At 40.9% G+C, this 18,965-nt stretch overlaps 1 protein-coding gene across 1 annotated transcript; it reads left to right on the top strand.

The window, feature by feature from the left end:
• Nucleotides 1–3,019: 3,019 nt before the first annotated feature.
• On the top strand, nucleotides 3,020–16,345 carry LOC310990970 (uncharacterized protein). Its single transcript, XM_083978537.1, has 4 exons — nucleotides 3,020–3,235; nucleotides 13,016–13,060; nucleotides 13,301–13,388; nucleotides 13,531–16,345. The coding sequence occupies exons 2-4, from the start codon at nucleotides 13,026–13,028 to the stop codon at nucleotides 14,083–14,085; spliced, it is 678 nt and encodes a 225-aa protein (XP_083834663.1). The 5' UTR covers nucleotides 3,020–3,235; nucleotides 13,016–13,025; the 3' UTR covers nucleotides 14,086–16,345.
• Nucleotides 16,346–18,965: the final 2,620 nt, after the last annotated feature.

The raw sequence follows: 18,965 nt of genomic DNA, 5'->3' as shown, positions 1-18,965 counted from the left end.
AACCTGAACCACTGGACATGCTTTCAGAATTCCAGCCACTCATTGTTTCTCTAGGACAACAGTCCAGAGATTTCACTTATAGGAGGGACAATAGGTCCTTTTCTAACCTTGAAGGGAAAGAAATGATAATGAATGCAGATTCAGTAAGAGAGATGTATGGCTCCTCAGGTTTCGACTTCATGGTTGGGAACAGCAATGACAATTTGCTTGATCCTTACACTGGGGGTGCACTGATGATGGGAGGTAAAGGAAAAGACAATTACATAATCAAACGTGGATATGGAGAAAAGTTACTAATCAATAACTTTGCTAAAGATTATAATATTGATACTGTGTTTGTTGACATGGATTTCATAGACGACAGCCAAGTCACTGTGGATACATTATCATCAGGAAATTTGTTTGTGAAAATCACAACGAAAGGGGAAGAATTACTGATCACTCTGCTCAACTATACTGAAGGTTCCCAGCACCAGCACCTGGAATTTCAGAGCTCTGATGGAGTGAAATTTAAACTGAAGTCACTGAACACAACTGATGACCCTCTGTTTGTGATTGAAGCTTTCAAAGTGACTCTGAAACAGTCACAGGTTGACTGTCATTTAGACCTGAGCTCTCACAGAAATCTGTCAAAGGTCCATACAGTGCAAGGCTGCCCCTTCCAGTCCAATGATATTCTAGGTAATGATCATGGCAGTATTGTAACTGGTGGGTGGGAGGATGATGTGTTGAAAGGGGGCCAAGGAGATGACACACTGATTGGAGGAAATGGATCTGATCTCCTGATTGGTGGACTAGGAGACGACACTTTTTATGGTGAGGATGGAAATGACACAATGATAGGAGACTCTGGCAGTGACGTCTTCTTCCCTGGACCAGGGGCAGATCTCATGGATGGAGGTCCTGGAAGAGACAGTGTTCTGTACCGAGGTGATCACGAGAGGAGGAAAGGTGTTTACGTCAACCTGTTGACCGGACAAGGTCGCAATGCTGATGCTGAGGGGGACGTGTTGAAGGACGTGGAGAATGTCATCGGCACCATCTATTCAGACATCCTGGTGTCTGGTTATGAAAGTTCACTTCTCAAAGGCTCAGACGGCAACGACATCTTGGTGTCCACAGGTAGTGATTACCTGGTCGGGGACGATGGAAACGACATTTATATGTTGGCTTTCCACCACGGCTCTGTCACTATTAACAACTGTGCAAAGGACAATGCCACAGATGTCTTATACTTAAGCTCAAAGTCATCAGCAATATTTGACTGCCAAGTTTTATCAGACAAAGTTCTCCTGACTTTCTTTGGACTCAACTATAACACTGTTAACATTACACTGGAAGGATGGATCAGTGATGACAGTGAATGTGGTCATATGGAACTGGTTTTCAGAGAGGTAAAGGTGTCAGTTGACATGCTGTTAAAGGAGTGTCAATTAAGACGGACGGAATTGTTTTGGTCGTGGGTCATAGTTTGGGTCACCTGTGTCAGTCTTGCCCTTTTCCACTGTGTTTTCATGTTGCCCACATGTAGAGAATTTATCAAAAAGGCACAACAGCAAAAAAACGTGAATAAAAGCGAAACAAATGATAATGAAGAAACAGTGGCCATGAATGCTGACGTAGAGGTCGGCACCTAAACTCATTTTTGAATAATAATGAAGAGAAAAAAAAGAATTTGATTGATTGCTTCACTTTCTAATTAGAAGCATGGTCTCCAAAACGGATCTCAATTAGTAACCAAAAATCTGGAATATTTTCTGTCCAATAGTCCCAAGGTCTGAGTACTTATACTGAATCTATCTGTAAGAATAACTGTGGAAAATGCATTTATCAAAAAATATATACTTTTTTTTTTTTTTTTTTTTAACTTCCACTCTGTTACAGGTGCTACAGAATTCAGTACCAAAACAATGTGAAATGTCTCTCTATTTTGATTTCATAGAGTTACAGATGTTCTGAATTACGTAATTAATCAGAAAATGCCATTTGATTTGTGATGCACACATTCATGCCAGACAGTGTAACTTCTTTGATGGTATATACATGTCAGTGTAACTCCTTTTGATTTATATATATATATATATATATATATTTTTTTTTTTTTTTTTCGGTATATATAAAAAATATAAAAAGCTTTGTAGAAAGTTTCAGGTGGACAGTGCCGTGGCAGTTCTCCAAGTTGACCATACTAACAAATACTGGACAAATACAAATGTAAATCAGAAAAGGGGGAGAGAGGACTGGTGGAAATGATGAGCATATAATCACCATTACTAATAAACCTGAGGTCCTGTTCAGACCTGGAGTTAGTCTCAGGTGATTGAGTCACAGGTGTTCAGTTCTAAGTTCATTTCAATTATTCTTATTGGTAACACTTTATTTTAAGGGGTCCTTGTTCCTGTGTATCTACCTAATTAATTACAGTGTAATTACCTATGTAACCATATGTAATAACATGTACTTACATTGTAAATACATAGTGTATTTTGGTGTACTTACAGGTCCTTGTTACACTTGTAATAAGAAATGCTTGTGCAAAGAGAGAGGCCACTTTGGCATTTCTTATTACAAGTGTAACAAGGACCTGTAAGTACACGGAAATACACTATGTATTTACAATCATGTAAGTACATGTTATTACATACGGTTACATAGGTAATTACACTGTAATTAATTAGGTAGATACACAGGAACAAGGACCCCTTAAAATAAAGTGTTACCCAACTGATTATTTATTATTATTATTATTATTTTTCAGGACTTTCCCTTGACATAGTATTTCCACAGTGTGGTGTTAGTGCTTTGAGTGAATAAATAAAGGTTCTGAATACAACTGGAATTATATACTGCTCTCTTTTTACAACTACAATTTTGGGAGAAGAATCACTGTGTCAGACTTGTTGTGTCAGTTAATGTTTAACTATGTCCTGATGCCAGGAATTAAATATTTCACAAGCACTGTTTCATCACTTGTTGGACTGTTTACAGGCTAATAAGGTCAGACAGTGGAGTTAAAAAGTGTCTCTTGGGTTTCAGTTGAACAACATGAGTCCTGTGTTCCTAAATGGGATGAAGTAGGAAGACAGCTTCTTGTTATTGATATCGAAGAGCACATAACCTGTCCAGTGATTGTGGAGTAGGAGGAGACTGCTGTTGCTGAAGGAGACTAATAATTATCTGCACTGTACTTAAACTTGCTGTCTTTCAAACTGTAAAGGACCTGGATCACACCAGAGTAAGTCCCATAAAACCAAACAAACTGAAATCATTTTGATTGTGTGTAGTGGGACAGTTAGTGTTAATCACCGAACCTTTAAGTATTTGTACTTAGTTGTTTCACGTATGCTAAGAAAGAAAAATTGTGATGAAATTAATGTATTCTGAATGGTAATCGGGGCGGGACCTGATAAGTTTTATGCTTCTCCCGTTTTCCCTTTCGGTCATGTTGGTTGTATTGTGTAACTGAAATTGTGTGTGATGAAGTCTGATTCAATTAACATGTCCGAAATAAATAAATAAATAAATAAATTTCAAAGGAACAAGTGAGTTCTTAATTCCACATTGTTCCTCAGTATGTTTAAAACAGGTTTAATGTTTGTTTTCATCTCTGGATTCCTGCAAACTCACTATTTTGGTGTTTTTACTGTATGTTTTACTTTGTGAGAGTTATTGGTCGGAAATAGACAAACTAGATTGTGTGTGTGTACGCGTGTACTTGTAATTTCCATGTACTGAGGACAAGAAGAGTATTTTTCCTTGAGCCCTGAGGACAAATAATCGCATACCTTTGCAATTAATGGTTGTTGTGAACATTTTTTTGGTAAAATAGGAAATAAAGATGTTGAGATTAGCTGTCTTCTAGTTTTATTCATTGCCAAGAAGATTCACAATCATACAGTGATTGTAGTCTACAAGAACTCACTCCTGGTTCTTCTGGTCTCCAAAGATGGTTCTTGACAACTCCTCTGTGTGTTTGACTTGTTATCTTGTTGCAGGTTGAATGTTGACGAATCAGATGCCTCCTGATTAGACTGATGGAGAGGAACATGAACCTAACTAATGCCACTAACTGAAGTAATAGTTGTAAAGGCTCAGTGGACGACCACCTCCATGATCGGTCGTGTGTTTGTCTTTGTGTGTGATGTTGTGCAGAGTGATGGCAGGTCGGAGGCAGAACCGGTGGAGACTGAGGCTCCTGGTCCTCTTCAGCCTCGTCATCTTCACTGAACCGTTCAGTAAGAAACATCTGACAATTTACCAAAGCTCAGGTTCAGACTCTGTTAGACGATTCCACAAGATTCAGGCCTGAACAGTGTGATACAACCGGTGTGATCTCTCTCTCAACTCAAGTGTATTCAAGACTGAGGCTCAGACCAAGAGCTCCCCCTACAGGCTGCTTCTCAGAAGTGATTCTCTTTCATTTGAATTCTGAATTTCCTCATTTCACTGTGATCAAAGTGACTGAGTAAAACTCATCACACATCAGTCAGCTAGAAGGAGCAGAGGAAAAACCTGCAGCTCGTCCTGTGGATCTTTCAATGTGGCATTTGCTTCCACTTCACAGAGGTGAGGGATGAAGACTGGGAGGAGCTCAGCCCCGACATCGCTGCCTTGCACCAGCTCCAAGGTCTGGCCCAGCACATGTTTCATGATAGGCTGGAGGAACCTTCAGACCAGAGGTAGGGAAGAACATCTGTAGCTGTTCAACATCTGGGAAATTGATACTACGCAAATATGCCACATATGTTGAACCACTGCTGTAATACAATGACAACACTCTGACCACTTTGCTTTCTTAACTCCTACTGAAAATCACGGTAGCACTACATAATACGGCCCGCGACTTACAGCGTACCTACCGCTCTCTTGCCGCGTAGGTTGCCGCTTATTCACACAAGTACTGAGTAACTGCAGCTCACTTTGCCCCCTGTTTCCCCCGTGCATTTACAGTGTAACTAGGCTGCGTCTTAGCGCGTAATTTACATCCTGCTTCACACCAACTTCCACAGAAGTACAAGGTAACTCTCGCTGTTTTACAGTTTAACTAGGCTGCGTCTTGGCACGTAACTCCTGTCCTACTTTACACCAAATTACAGAGTAACTCTCGCTCACTCCGCCACTAATTACCCCGCATTTTACAGTATAACTAGGCTGTGTCTTAGAGCGTAACTCCCGTACAATTACGTCCTACTTTCCCCGGACTTACAATGTAACTCCTGCCAGGTACATTAGAAATTAAATAGTCTACTGTACAATATGAGCACAGTTGCAATCCATGTTTTCCAAAAGTGTCAGCAGCGACATTTCACCTCTATTTCAGAGATTTATTATTCATTATTTAATTGTATGGTTTGGAATAGGTGAGAAATGGGTATAGAGTGTGGACATTTTCCAATACAGTAACAGGCTGGCTGGTAGCAAACTTACCTCTCTAAAATGCACATCTATGAAAGTCTAGTTCTGTCATCCAAGGGCAAAACACAAACAAACAAACAAATACAGTAATACATCCACAATAATGAGTCATTCGGAGAGTTAGAAAATGTTTTTATTATTTATTAACCAGAAAACACATGACACATCCACATCCATGATCATTCATAAACTTTAAGTAGGCCTACAGTAAGTAGCCTACTGTAAGTGAGCACTGTTACCCCTCCTTAGTCTGCACCTATACAGTAGCTGTCATGCACCTACACACTACTTGTCTTAGAGTTACCCAGTAAGTAGAGGGTAACGGGCTGTATTATAAAGTAATGGCTGTTACTCCCTCCTTACGCTGCACCTATACAGTAGCTGTCATGCACCTACACACTACTTGTCTTAGAGTTACCCAGTAAGTAGAGGGTAACGGGCTGTATTATAAAGTAATGGCTGTTACTCCCTCCTTAGTCTGCACCTACACAGTAGCTGTCATCCACCTACACTGTACTTGTCTTAGAGTTACCCAGTAACTAGAGGGTAACGGGCTGTATTATAAAGTAATGGCTGTTACTCCCTCCTTAGTCTGCACCTACACAGTAGCTGTCATGCACCTACACTGTACTTGTCTTAGAGTTACCCAGTAACTAGAGGGTAACGGGCTGTATTATAAAGTAATGGCTGTTACTCCCTCCTTAGTCTGCACCTACACAGTAGCTGTCATGCACCTACACACTACTTGTCTTAGAGTTACCCAGTAAGTAGAGGGTAACGGGCTGTATTATAAAGTAATGGCTGTTACTCCCTCCTTAGTCTGCACCTATACAGTAGCTGTCATGCACCTACACTGTACTTGTCTTAGAGTTACCCAGTAACTAGAGGGTAACGGGCTGTATTATAAGGTAATGGCTGTTACTCCTACACTGTACTTGTCTTAGAGTTACCCAGTAACTAGAGGGTAACGGGCTGTATTATAAAGTATTCTTTGTTATTCCCTCCTTAGTGTGCAAATACACTGTAATTGTCCTGCAACTACACTGTAGTTGTCCTAGAGTTACCCAGTACCTTCTACTACAGCTGTAACTACTGTCTAAGTAGAACCAGTAAGTTAGAACACAGTTTGTTTCACGAGTTAACATCATCTGAAAGTACAGTAATACAAAGACAAAACTAACTGAAGTGCCCCTGACATCATAAAATAACAGATTTCTACTGGCTTTTGTTATTTACATTAAAGTTGAGTTTTGTTCATTCTGTTATAAACTGTTTCATTTAGTTTTGATCCATCTGTCTGGTCCTTCTAAGTCTAAAATAGTCAGTCAAGTCAGTTTCATTTGACAAAATGTACTTTCTAAGTTAGAAGAGTCAAGTTGAAAAGATCGTTGTGATACTACTATCACACCGGAGTGTGACACTCAGTAATGGAGAATGGATGGGCTCCTCCATAAAAGGTGATCTTGATCTTGATCCAGCTCCTTGGGTCAAGGCAGAGATCAGGGTCATGGGTGGCGTGCCATCTCCCTCGTCAGGTACCATTTTCATGGCATCTCAAAAACCTCACCTGTGTAGAAACATAATTATATATTGTATCATCAACTTCATCACATAAATGCATCACTGTAAAACAAAGTGAGAAAATTAATAACTTTGAACGGTACAGTTTTTCTCATCATGGAATACTTAATCCCGGTTTTACCTTTCACATCATGAATCATTAGCCTTTTAAACCATAACTTGTGATTTTTAAGCATATTAATCAATTACAAATTATATTTTTTTCTTTAACTATTGAGTAAATATTTTAACCATTTAAAAATCTTCAATTTTACAAAATCAATGCTATTACCATACTGTTTCACAACTGTAGGCTGCACCAGTACATTAACTGTTAATGTTACTCTTGACTGTATTCATCATAACATTCATGACCAACAGTAGGCTAACGTTAGCTAATGGAGCTAATGTGTACAGTACTAACACAAATACAACCTCAAAGCAAAACAACCGCAGCACTTACAGTTCCCGGGGTTAGCCTGGTGCAGGGGAAAACACACACTATTATCTTTAGCACAAGCTAACATTGCTAGCTGCGTTAGCATAGCTACTTAACTCACCAAGAGGTTGATAACGCGGTGAAACTGCCGTCGCACAGGTCCTCGGTTCATCCCTCTCGTCTCCCGGGGTGTTTGCTCTGTGTTTATATCAACATATCACATCGTAGACATTGCATAATTTCCCTCATTTCTCCACTTCGTCTCCTCCTGTCGTCCCTGCGGCGGTGTCAACAAGCTCCGTCCTCGCTGTGAGGTGGGACTTTCTACCTTCTCAACAGGCAACCAATGACAAGTGAGCAGCTCCTGGTCTGACCAATGACAGATGGTCAAAGGTGAGCGACTGTGATTGACAACTTATGTGATCAATGATGAGCAGCGTAGTTAGACAGGTTAGAATCAAATAGGATGAAATAAGTTGTCAATCACAGTCTCTCACCTTTGACCATCTGTCATTGGTCAGACCAGGAGCTGCTCACTTGTCATTGGTTGCCTGTTGAGAAGGTAGAAAGTCCCACCTCACAGCGAGGACGGAGCTTGTTGACACCGCCGCAGGGACGACAGGAGGAGACGAAGTGGAGAAATGAGGGAAATTATGCAATGTCTACGATGTGATATGTTGATATAAACACAGAGCAAACACCCCGGGAGACGTGAGGGATGAACCGAGGACCTGTGCGACGGCAGTTTCACCGCGTTATCAACCTCTTGGTGAGTTAAGTAGCTATGCTAACGCAGCTAGCAATGTTAGCTTGTGCTAAAGATAATAGTGTGTGTTTTCCCCTGCACCAGGCTAACCGGGAACTGTAAGTGCTGCGGTTGTTTTGCTTTGAGGTTGTATTTGTGTTAGCACTGTACACATTAGCTCCATTAGCTAACGTTAGCCTACTGTTGGTCATGAATGTTATGATGAATACAGTCAAGAGTAACATTAACAGTTAATGTACTGGTGCAGCCTACAGTTGTGAAACAGTATGGTAATAGCATTGATTTTGTAAAATTGAAGATTTTTAAATGGTTAAAATATTTACTCAATAGTTAAAGAAAAAAATATAATTTGTAATTGATTAATATGCTTAAAAATCACAAGTTATGGTTTAAAAGGCTAATGATTCATGATGTGAAAGGTAAAACCGGGATTAAGTATTCCATGATGAGAAAAACTGTACCGTTCAAAGTTATTAATTTTCTCACTTTGTTTTACAGTGATGCATTTATGTGATGAAGTTGATGATACAATATATAATTATATTTCTACACAGGTGAGGTTTTTGAGATGCCATGAAAATGGTACCTGACGAGGGAGATGGCACGCCACCCATGACCCTGATCTCTGCCTTGACCCAAGGAGCTGGATCAAGATCAAGATCACCTTTTATGGAGGAGCCCATCCATTCTCCATTACTGAGTGTCACACTCCGGTGTGATAGTAGTATCACAACGATCTTTTCAACTTGACTCTTCTAACCCTACATTTTGTCAAATGAAACTGACTTGACTGACTATTTTAGACCTAGAAGGACCAGACAGATGGATCAAAACTAAATGAAACAGTTTATAACAGAATGAACAAAACTGAACTTTAATGTAAATAACAAAAGCCAGTAGAAATCTGTTATTTTATGATGTCAGGGGCACTTCAGTTAGTTTTGTCTTTGTATTACTGTACTTTCAGATGATGTTATCTCGTGAAACAAACTGTGTTCTAACTTACTGGGTCTACTTAGACAGTAGTTACAGCTGTAGTAGAAGGTACTGGGTAACTCTAGGACAACTACAGTGTAGTTGCAGGACAATTACAGTGTATTTGCAGACTAAGGAGGGAATAACAAAGAATACTTTATAATACAGCCCGTTACCCTCTAGTTACTGGGTAACTCTAAGACAAGTACAGTGTAGGTGGATGACAGCTACTGTGTAGGTGCAGACTAAGGAGGGAGTAACAGCCATTACTTTATAATACAGCCCGTTACCCTCTAGTTACTGGGTAACTCTAAGACAAGTACAGTGTAGGTGGATGACAGCTACTGTGTAGGTGCAGACTAAGGAGGGAGTAACAGCCATTACTTTATAATACAGCCCGTTACCCTCTAGTTACTGGGTAACTCTAAGACAAGTACAGTGTAGGTGGATGACAGCTACTGTGTAGGTGCAGACTAAGGAGGGAGTAACAGCCATTACTTTGTAATACAGCCCGTTACCCTCTACTTACTGGGTAACTCTAAGACAAGTAGTGTGTAGGTGCATGACAGCTACTGTATAGGTGCAGACTAAGGAGGGGTTACAGTGCTCACTTACAGTGGGCTACTTACTGTAGGCCTACTTAAAGTTTATGAATGATCATGGATGTGGATGTGTCATGTGTTTTCTGGTTAATAAATAATAAAAACATTTTCTAACTCTCCGAATGACTCATTATTGTGGATGTATTACTGTATTTGTTTGTTTGTTTGTGTTTTGCCCTTGGATGACAGAACTAGACTTTCATAGATGTCCATTTTAGAGAGGTAAGTTTACTACCAGCCAGCCTGTTACTGTATTGGAAAATGTCCACACTCTATACCCATTTCTCACCTATTCCAAACCATACAATTAAATAATGAATAATAAATCTCTGAAATAGAGGTGAAATGTCGCTGCTGACACTTTTGGAAAACATGGATTGCAACTGTGCTCATATTGTACAGTAGACTATTTAATTTCTAATGTACCTGGCAGGAGTTACACTGTAAGTCCGGGGAAAGTAGGACGTAATTGTACGGGAGTTACGCTCTAAGACACAGCCTAGTTATACTGTAAAATGCGGGGTAATTAGTGGCGGAGTGAGCGAGAGTTACTGTGTAATTTGGTGTAAAGTAGGACAGGAGTTACGTGCCAAGACGCAGCCTAGTTAAACTGTAAAACAGCGAGAGTTATCTTGTACTTCTGTGGAAGTTGGTGTGAAGCAGGATGTAAATTACGCGCTAAGACGCAGCCTAGTTACACTGTAAATGCACGGGGGAAACAGGGGGCAAAGTGAGCTGCAGTTACTCAGTACTTGTGTGAATAAGCGGCAACCTACGCGGCAAGAGAGCGGTAGGTACGCTGTAAGTCGCGGGCCGTATTATGTAGTGCTACCAAAATCACTCATCATTATTATCAATAATCCTTAAATGTCCACAGTGTTTTGGCTGTGAGAACATTTTCTACTTTGATTCTGTAATTGACATTTTAAAATAACATTGAAGCAATATTGTAAAATCTTTGCTGGTGGCAGTAACATCTGCAGATGACAATTAATTATTTTGGGCTGAGTGGTTCAGAGGATTCCATCAACAGAGAATAAAGCCTGTTGATGGTTTGATTGACAGTGTCCCAGTAACTCAAGTGAGTTGAACAATCCTCATGATCCACAGCTTTGTGATTTAAAAACATAAGGCTGCCAAAAACTCTAAACTCATTTATAATTGTTGTTATTTCAGTTTTATCATTGAATATCACAGATGAACACTGTCCCCTTTTTCTACAGTGATGATAAAGCAGCTTTAGGTTCTATATTAATACTGTGAAAGTCTAAAGGTAGATGTTTGTATTGCTCCATACAGTATAAAGGTAGTTTTTTTTTTTTTTTTTTTACATTTGTGAATGAAAAAACTACAGTATAAATATAGAACATATGTTGCTTTATTATCACTGTAAAAAACAAAAAAACAACAACAACAAAAACATAAAAATGTCACTTTATCCAACACGGGACCTTTAGAAAGAGAATAGTAATAATAGAAAGAGAATGGTAAAACCAAATCAACTCCATTGCTCCTCCGAGCCATGCTGGGATTATCACATTTCACATGGTTTGTCTGAGGCAGGAAGTTATACATGACTGAAACATAAACTGGCTGGCAGACACCATTCAATACACAAGTTTGGTTATGTTTTGGAGGTTGTTGATAGCCTACAATGCTTACTTCTTCCGTTTGCAAACCAGAGGAGGCTGGTCCATTGAGGCAGAGGAGGTTGGTCCTCCTCTATTTTTGAGAGGCAAAAGGAAAATTTATTTTTTATTTAAGAAAGAGTAACTGGTTGAAATAAATCATTACCAAATCTCAGTATAATTTATAAAATATTATATATGTATTTTATCATAAAAAAAGTTTGTTTTTTGGAAGAAAATCCACTTAAAACGGCTCAACTGCGCCGCCAGCAGGCTCAGGAGACAGAGCAGGCTGTGTGAGGAGCAGGGAGCAGGAAGGTGGGGGCTCTACGGAGGTGGCAAGATTTTTACTTCCCTAACTGGCCTCGGGGCGGGATCTTCTTCCATTGACTCAATGCATTTAGGATGTCTTCATCCTGACCTGTGATTGGCTAAGACACGTAAAATGACGTCATGACGGAGGAGGCTCTTCTGTACCAATCAGCAATCAGAACACAAGATTGACAGCGGGTTGGTCCAATAACAGTTCCCAAATTTCATTCTCACATTTATACAGCTGTAAACAGGAAATACCGCTATGTATTTTACAGCTTTCACTACCAGCTATGCTCGGACAAGAAATATGGAGTTTTCAGCGATATTGGAATCGGTTGGAGGACATAATGTTAGCGGCACGACCGGGACACAATACGGAGCAGCAACGAAGTTGTTTTGTTGTGATATGCTGCTGTCGTGTAGTTACTCTGACAGCTGCATTCGCGTTGACTGTCACAACGGTAACCTGGGGTCGAGGCGCGGAAGGAGAAGATATTTAGCGGCACAACAGCGGGACATAATACGGAACAGCAACGCAATAGTTCAATTATTTTTTTCCTCAGTGTTTTTTCCAATTACTATGAAACTGACAAAGTTTGATTTCTGCTCACTCCTCACCTCTGATGTTGTCAACAGGATCTCTGCTCCTCTCATGGTCCTGATGTCAACAGACTTTTATCATTTAATAAAATGTTTTTTTAAAGAAGTCTTGTACGTCATTGTTTTATTACTCAAATTAAATCGAATATAAGAAAGTAGAGATAGGTAGTTGACTAAAATAACATGACACCGTGGACTGGTTTTCCTCCTGTCCTCCCCAATTTTTTCAGTCACCAGCCGCCACTGTTGCAAACATATCATTAAGCATGGTAGAAGTGAGAGAGAGAGAGTGGTGAAAGTTACCTTACCTATTTTTGATTGGCAAACTACACAAAAACTGCAAAAAACCCTTTTATTTTCAAGAACTGCAGTCATATTTATGTATTATTACATTATCGACACCAGTTATTACCAGCCAATAATGTAATAACTTATTACATTATTGGCCAAAATGATTACATTATTGGCTGTTATATTACGTTATTGGCCGTTATTACGTTTTTGGTTGCTACAGCCCCTGACTAAATTTCACATTTCAGACACAAGACCCCCCCCCTTGTATAAATCAATCTGCCATAACACTTCTGTATCAATAGTTGTACAGTGTAGCTTAGAACTTGGCGCAGCAGTTGATGATTATTTAGGATTTATAACCCAAAGTTCTTGTTAACAGAATGAGAATTATCAGAGTAATAAAGACTGTATTTTATCTTAGGGACACGTCCATGTATGGGGCCTGGACTGAGAAATCCATTAGGAGGTAAGGAGGATGTATGCTCCATTGCTGCTGTGACTGAGACTCTCTAGGGTGCATTGGACAGTCAGACAAAACAAAACATTTGATGATGTCAGTGTGGGCTTTGGGAAATTCTAATGGGATTTTTATTTTTCTTATGACCAGTATTTTTCCGTCACACAATTGTTTGCAGTGACACTAATGTGTAGTTGAAACAAGATGTGGTCTTCATCTGGTTTTAACAACATGTTATTCTTGCTTTAGCATGGACACTGACAAAAACCCAATGAGTTTGTTGGATGGCTTTCAGGACTGTCAGGATTTCACAGCATGCGTCAATGAAAGGAAACAGGTACTACAACAAATTAAATTAATCTGCATGGTCTTGAAATGGACATGAATATCCTCTCACGTATCTATGACAAGGTGTTTGCTAAATCAAAACCTGACATCTTCCCACCTTTAATCCGTTTATCTGCCGTCTTATTTCCCAGGTCTTTGACACCTTCTTGGCATCTGCTGATGAACAGAAGATACAAGATCAGCTACTAGGAGCATCTGAGATCTCACACAGCTACAGCCAGAAACTTCTGGTTATGGCTGACAAAGAAAAGTCAACAAATGACAGAGTCCAACAAGACTACAGCATGGATCCTCATTACTCAGTTATAGTCAGTAAAGAATGTCTGTACAATGAGTCATGTTTACCTGAAGTGGACAGCTACACCGTGGTGAAGATATTTGGAAGAGTTTCAGATGATGGACAAACTGTGTCTGGACTGTCTGGCTCATCACTGGCAGAGCTGATGATGAAAGCATCACTGAAGGCAGCACCAGTGTTCTCCATTGATGGAAACACAACTGCAGACTTCCAGCATAACTTCATTCGGATGTTTATAGTCCGGGGAATAAAAGCAGTTTTAGAAACGAGCCAGGGGAATCATCAGATCTACCAGGTCATGGATAAACCTGACTCAGTCTCCAGCTACCAAATTCCCCAAGACCTATCGACCACACCACACAGTACGACCACCAGCAGATCATCATGATGGAGGATGACGCTGTGGTCAGAAAAGCTGCTACTTACCTTTATGAGAAGCATCCAACAGTAAGCTCAGTCTATGTTCTTGATCAAAACCAAAAACCAAAACTGGTCTTTGGAGACTCAATGCCACTTTCAGAAAGCAGCAGACTGGTGCTGGTTGGCCATGGACTGGGAGACAGCTCAGGAGAGACGAGATTGTCTGGGAAGTCAGCCCAAGATGTGGCTGAAATCATTTCAAAGACCTCCAGAGTTAGTGATACAATCAAAACAACAAGTATGGTGTCATGTCAGGTCGGATCAGATAAAGCATTTGTATAAACATTACTGAGAGAGCTCCGCTCGCTCAGCATTAAGACAGAGCTGCACCTGAGGGATGTTGTGATGCAGGTCACACACACGGGACAGAAAATTACCCTGGAAGTCTCTCAGAATGGGGAGAATTGGCGGCATAAAGATGACAGCATGAAAGTGGTGGCAAACCTTGATCGAAACGGTGATGTAATTATTAGAAATGATCCTGGCAGTAGAGGAGAGGCAGTTTTTACCAATGAAAGAAACATTCTACCAAAAAGGAAACCGAAACCAACCAAAGGAGCGATGAACACAGAGATGAACACAATCAACTGGCCAGATAGACCAAAAACATTTGTTGACCAGAATGTTTACCAAAAGTTTGGCTCAAATGAAATGGAGATAAAACAGGCAATTAATACACTTGAGGCTATAGCCTGGGGATTCTTCCACCCAGACCGACCCCCTCCCAATCAAGTCCCAATTACAAAGGAAGAGTTAAGACATTATGTGATGAGAGAGGACACGAGGAATGTTTTTTCCACGTATTATACCATTGAATCAGGAGAAGATGTTAGAAATGTGATCCGTCACTATGCACGGACTGGAGAAAATAGGGTGACATACCTGATGGTCAATGGCTGGATATATAGTGTTGATCCTAAAAGTCTATATGTGAATCTAGTTGGAAAAAGGCTTGGCACTGATATGGACAACAATGTAGTGGAGCGATGTATTACTGCACAAAATGGAAAAGACACCTATTCAGACATGAGACAAAATATTCCTGATAAACAATCGAGACAGGAATATGCTAGATATGCAAGATGTATTTTTCTTGGAAATCTAGAAGACACTCACACACCCCTATCTCTGCAAGCTGAGGCCTGGTACACCACATGTTTCAGTTATATCTGAATCTATTAGAAATTTCCGGACATTTCCTCTGGTTCTCATGGCCCTGGATATGTTCATGTCTGAACATCAAACCAAAGCACTGAATTTCCTTTTTGATAAACATCCAATGGCAAGAGGAGGAAGTTGGATTGATGAAAGCAAACGTGGATTTAGTGGCTCAGCAATACCTCAAACTTCCAGTGAATCAAACAATTTAAAGGAGGTTCTTGAGTATGAATCTGAAATGTTCCAAACCTGGGCGGAAAACACTGGTGGGGGGACAGACTTAATGGCAAACACCGCAAACAGATTTAAACTATTTGAAGAAAATGCAAATAGAGACATCTTCTTAAATAGTTACAATGATTTTGCAAACACTGTTCTGACACCATCTACAGAAGACCAAAGACCTTCTGGACCATTGAGGGGCTACGAAGACGGTTACATAACGTTGAAGGACTTGAATTATGCCTCAGAATTAGAGAATTCCTTCAAACTGGAATCATATTTCTCTCGGGCTTCTGCATCATTTACTGAAGAAATCCACAGCCAGCTTAAAGCAAAATATGGCGAATATCTGGCAGAGCTGCACCTCAAAGAGGGCAGTGCCAGAATAGAAAATGGACAGTTCAGTTGTCAGTTTGTGCCTGAAGGTGCTGATGTTGAACCTGTGGAATTCAAGGTTGATTTATCTCCAGAGAGTCAACGCTACAGTGAAACTTTGTTAAAAGGCATCGAGACAGCAGCTCGTGACATGGAGACACACACTCCACAGTCTTCCCATCAGATCAGTAAATATATGGAACATACTGGGACAGCTGTTGGGACACTAGGCCTCATGCTGGGGATGAAAGGAGCTGTTCGGGCTTTTGAACAGGGTGACATTGAACATGGTGTGATAGGATCTTTGCAAACAGCTCATGGAGTGACTGCTATGACATCATCTGTGATTGCAAAACAAACTCTGTCCTCGGAGACGAGAGTCACAAAAGCTGCAGCAGCAATCATGAGAAACCCTGCAATGAAGAGGACGATGGCAGTTTTACCAATAGTGGGAATTGGATTTGGGATATACAATGTAGTGTAATGGTAATTTTCAGTGTGTACTTGTTTATTCCTTTCTACTGTTTTGTGCTCTCTGTTTGATACAATACAGAGACACACGTTGTGCATGTTCTCACGTAACATCGCCTGATTCTCGGATTTGACTCCTGTTGCTGACCTTGGTGTACATTGTAATCTGTTTCAGCTTGATAAAGTTCACTTGTGGGGGGTGTCACAGATTCCACAAAACTCCCCTGCTCAATGTATTTTTTGTTTGTTGTTCTAAATAATCAATTGTGTTTATAAGTTGTTGATGTGTGCTAGCAAGCTGTTCTTCATTGCTGAGTTGCGGTGTAAGCTGTTCTTCATTGCAAGCAGGTTGATGTGTGTGTGATGTGGGTGTGTTACCTCCCTCCTCAGACAGTGCCTCTGTGTCGCAGTGGGATGCCCCTCCCTTTCGGCCTCCCTCCTCCTGCTCTCAGTCAGCTGCTGTGCTCTGCTGAGCTGTTTGTGGGTTGTTGAGACAGTCTTTGGCCCAATGTCCACGTTTTTGGCATTTGAAACAAACATCTGGATCATAGTTGATTCTGCTTCTGGCACCTCCCCTTCCACAGCCTCCGTGGTGGCGTCCACGGGTGTTGTGCATGCGTCCACGTCCACGTCCACGTACAGTGTTAGCTTGCACTGCTTGGTACATGGTTAAGGCTGCCATGTGTAGGTCTTTGTTTTGTTTCTCATCATGTTTGATTTTCTGCTGAGCAAGCTCTTTCTCAGCATGACAAGCATGACGTCTGATTTTTTCAATGCGGGCTTCTTCCCACATAATGCAGCTAGATTTCACTGCTGCTGCGATTTCAGGGCGCAGTCCGTTGAGAAAATAGTTCGACACGTGAGCTTCCCAGAGTCCGATGGTGTTGCCCATATCAGCTGGTTGTTCCATACCACTGTGGGTATTGAAAACTGTAATCAATCTGGCATAGTAGTCCTGAACATCTTCACCATTCTTCTGTTTGCAGGTCTTAATGACAGACGTGTCAATTTTCACTGGGAATTGTAACTTGAAAGTGTCACACAGAGTTGTTATGGCCACTCTGTACGCCAAGTTTGAGCTATCATCCCAGTTTACGTGTCCTCGTCTCACATCCTGCCGAGGAAAATGAACTGAGATCTTTTCCCAATCTCCTGGACCCATTTTGAGGATCAGTAGTCTTCTGAGCTCAGCCGTGGTTGGACTGAACTCTTTACAGAACGTGAGCAGGTCTTTTGCAAACTTGGCACCAGAGTCGGCTGGTTGAGGCAGATGTGACATTGCTTCTTTGATGTCGTTCTCTGACCATGGACGATGAACTAGGATTGGACCTTCCGGCCCTGATACTTCAACCATGGGCATCTGTGCAGTAGGAAGTGGCGGTGCAGAAGGTTGGAAAACCTGGCCTGATCTGGTGTGGTGAGGAGACAACAGTGCATCAGCAGTGGAGGTGGTGGAGATGCTGGGCACACTGGCCAAATCTGCGTCCTCTGGTCGTCGTTGAGGTGTGGCAGGCAGTGGCATTGGTGTGGGAGATCCAGTGCTGGAGGATACTTGTACATCTTGATGTGTTGGAGCAGTTGGAGGGCGGGCGTCGAGGTCAGGGTTCACTTTGACACATGTAGACACTGGGGAACAGAGAGAGGAAAGTTTCTGAGCAGATTTGTCTGTTCCTACATTTGTGTGTGTGTCATCAGTTTTCTCAATCTTTTTATTAACCCTTGGATAAGGCATGGTTTTTAAAGTTTGTTTTCTTTCTCTTTTTTCTGCTTCATCTGTCCATGCTTTCAAAGCTCTTTTATGTTTTTCCATGTCCTCTAAGTATTTCACAGACACTTTTTTTTTAGTTTTCTTTTTCTTGTCTACTTCTTCAAGACCTTTTTCTACCATTTTTAAAACAACCTACAAGTACATATGTGAAATATGATCTAGAAGCCTTTAAGAAAATGCCACAACACGAACTGGTTATTGCAGGGAAAGTTATCAGATTCCTGGTTGATTCAGGAGCAACACACTCTGTTTTAAAAGTAACTGAATTTTCATCACCTCCCAAACTTAGTGGTAACTATGTCTATTCTGTGGGTGCAGCAGGTGTCACTGTTAAAGAAACATTTACCCTGCCACTCCGTTGTGAGGATTCACCCCAAAATGTACTCAAACATGCATTTTTGCTCTCTGAACTGTGTCCAATTAACTTGATGGGACGTGATTTGATGTGCAGATTGGGAATTTGTCTCATTTCGACCCCTGAGGGTCTCAGAGTGGTTCGTGCGTCTGACATGATAGATTCCACTTTTGTGAAACACAGCCCTGAAAATCTTTTGCATGTATACGAGTGGAGAATTCCTCTATCACTGAGCATTGAATTGGCACAAACAGCTAAAGAATTGGTATGTCCCATACACACTGTTTCCATGAAGCCGTCTGCATTGCATTGTACTTCACATGTTTCATTGGGACCTGATTCCCTTTATGAAAAACATTGGTACGAGGATTTGAACGATGAACTCACTGTCACTCATTTGTTTTGGTCTCAGAATAGATGTGTGGCCTTAGTGCATTTAACATCCACTCAAGAGACACTGTTTGACGTGTGTAACTCCACCCCTCATGTGTCTCTGTCC

The sequence above is a fragment of the Trachurus trachurus genome (assembly GCF_905171665.1).
Source record: "Trachurus trachurus genome assembly, chromosome: 9".
NCBI lineage: Eukaryota > Metazoa > Chordata > Actinopteri > Carangiformes > Carangidae > Trachurus > Trachurus trachurus.
Note: the sequence above shows the minus strand (reverse complement) of the source record. Positions and strands in the feature narration are given on the sequence as shown.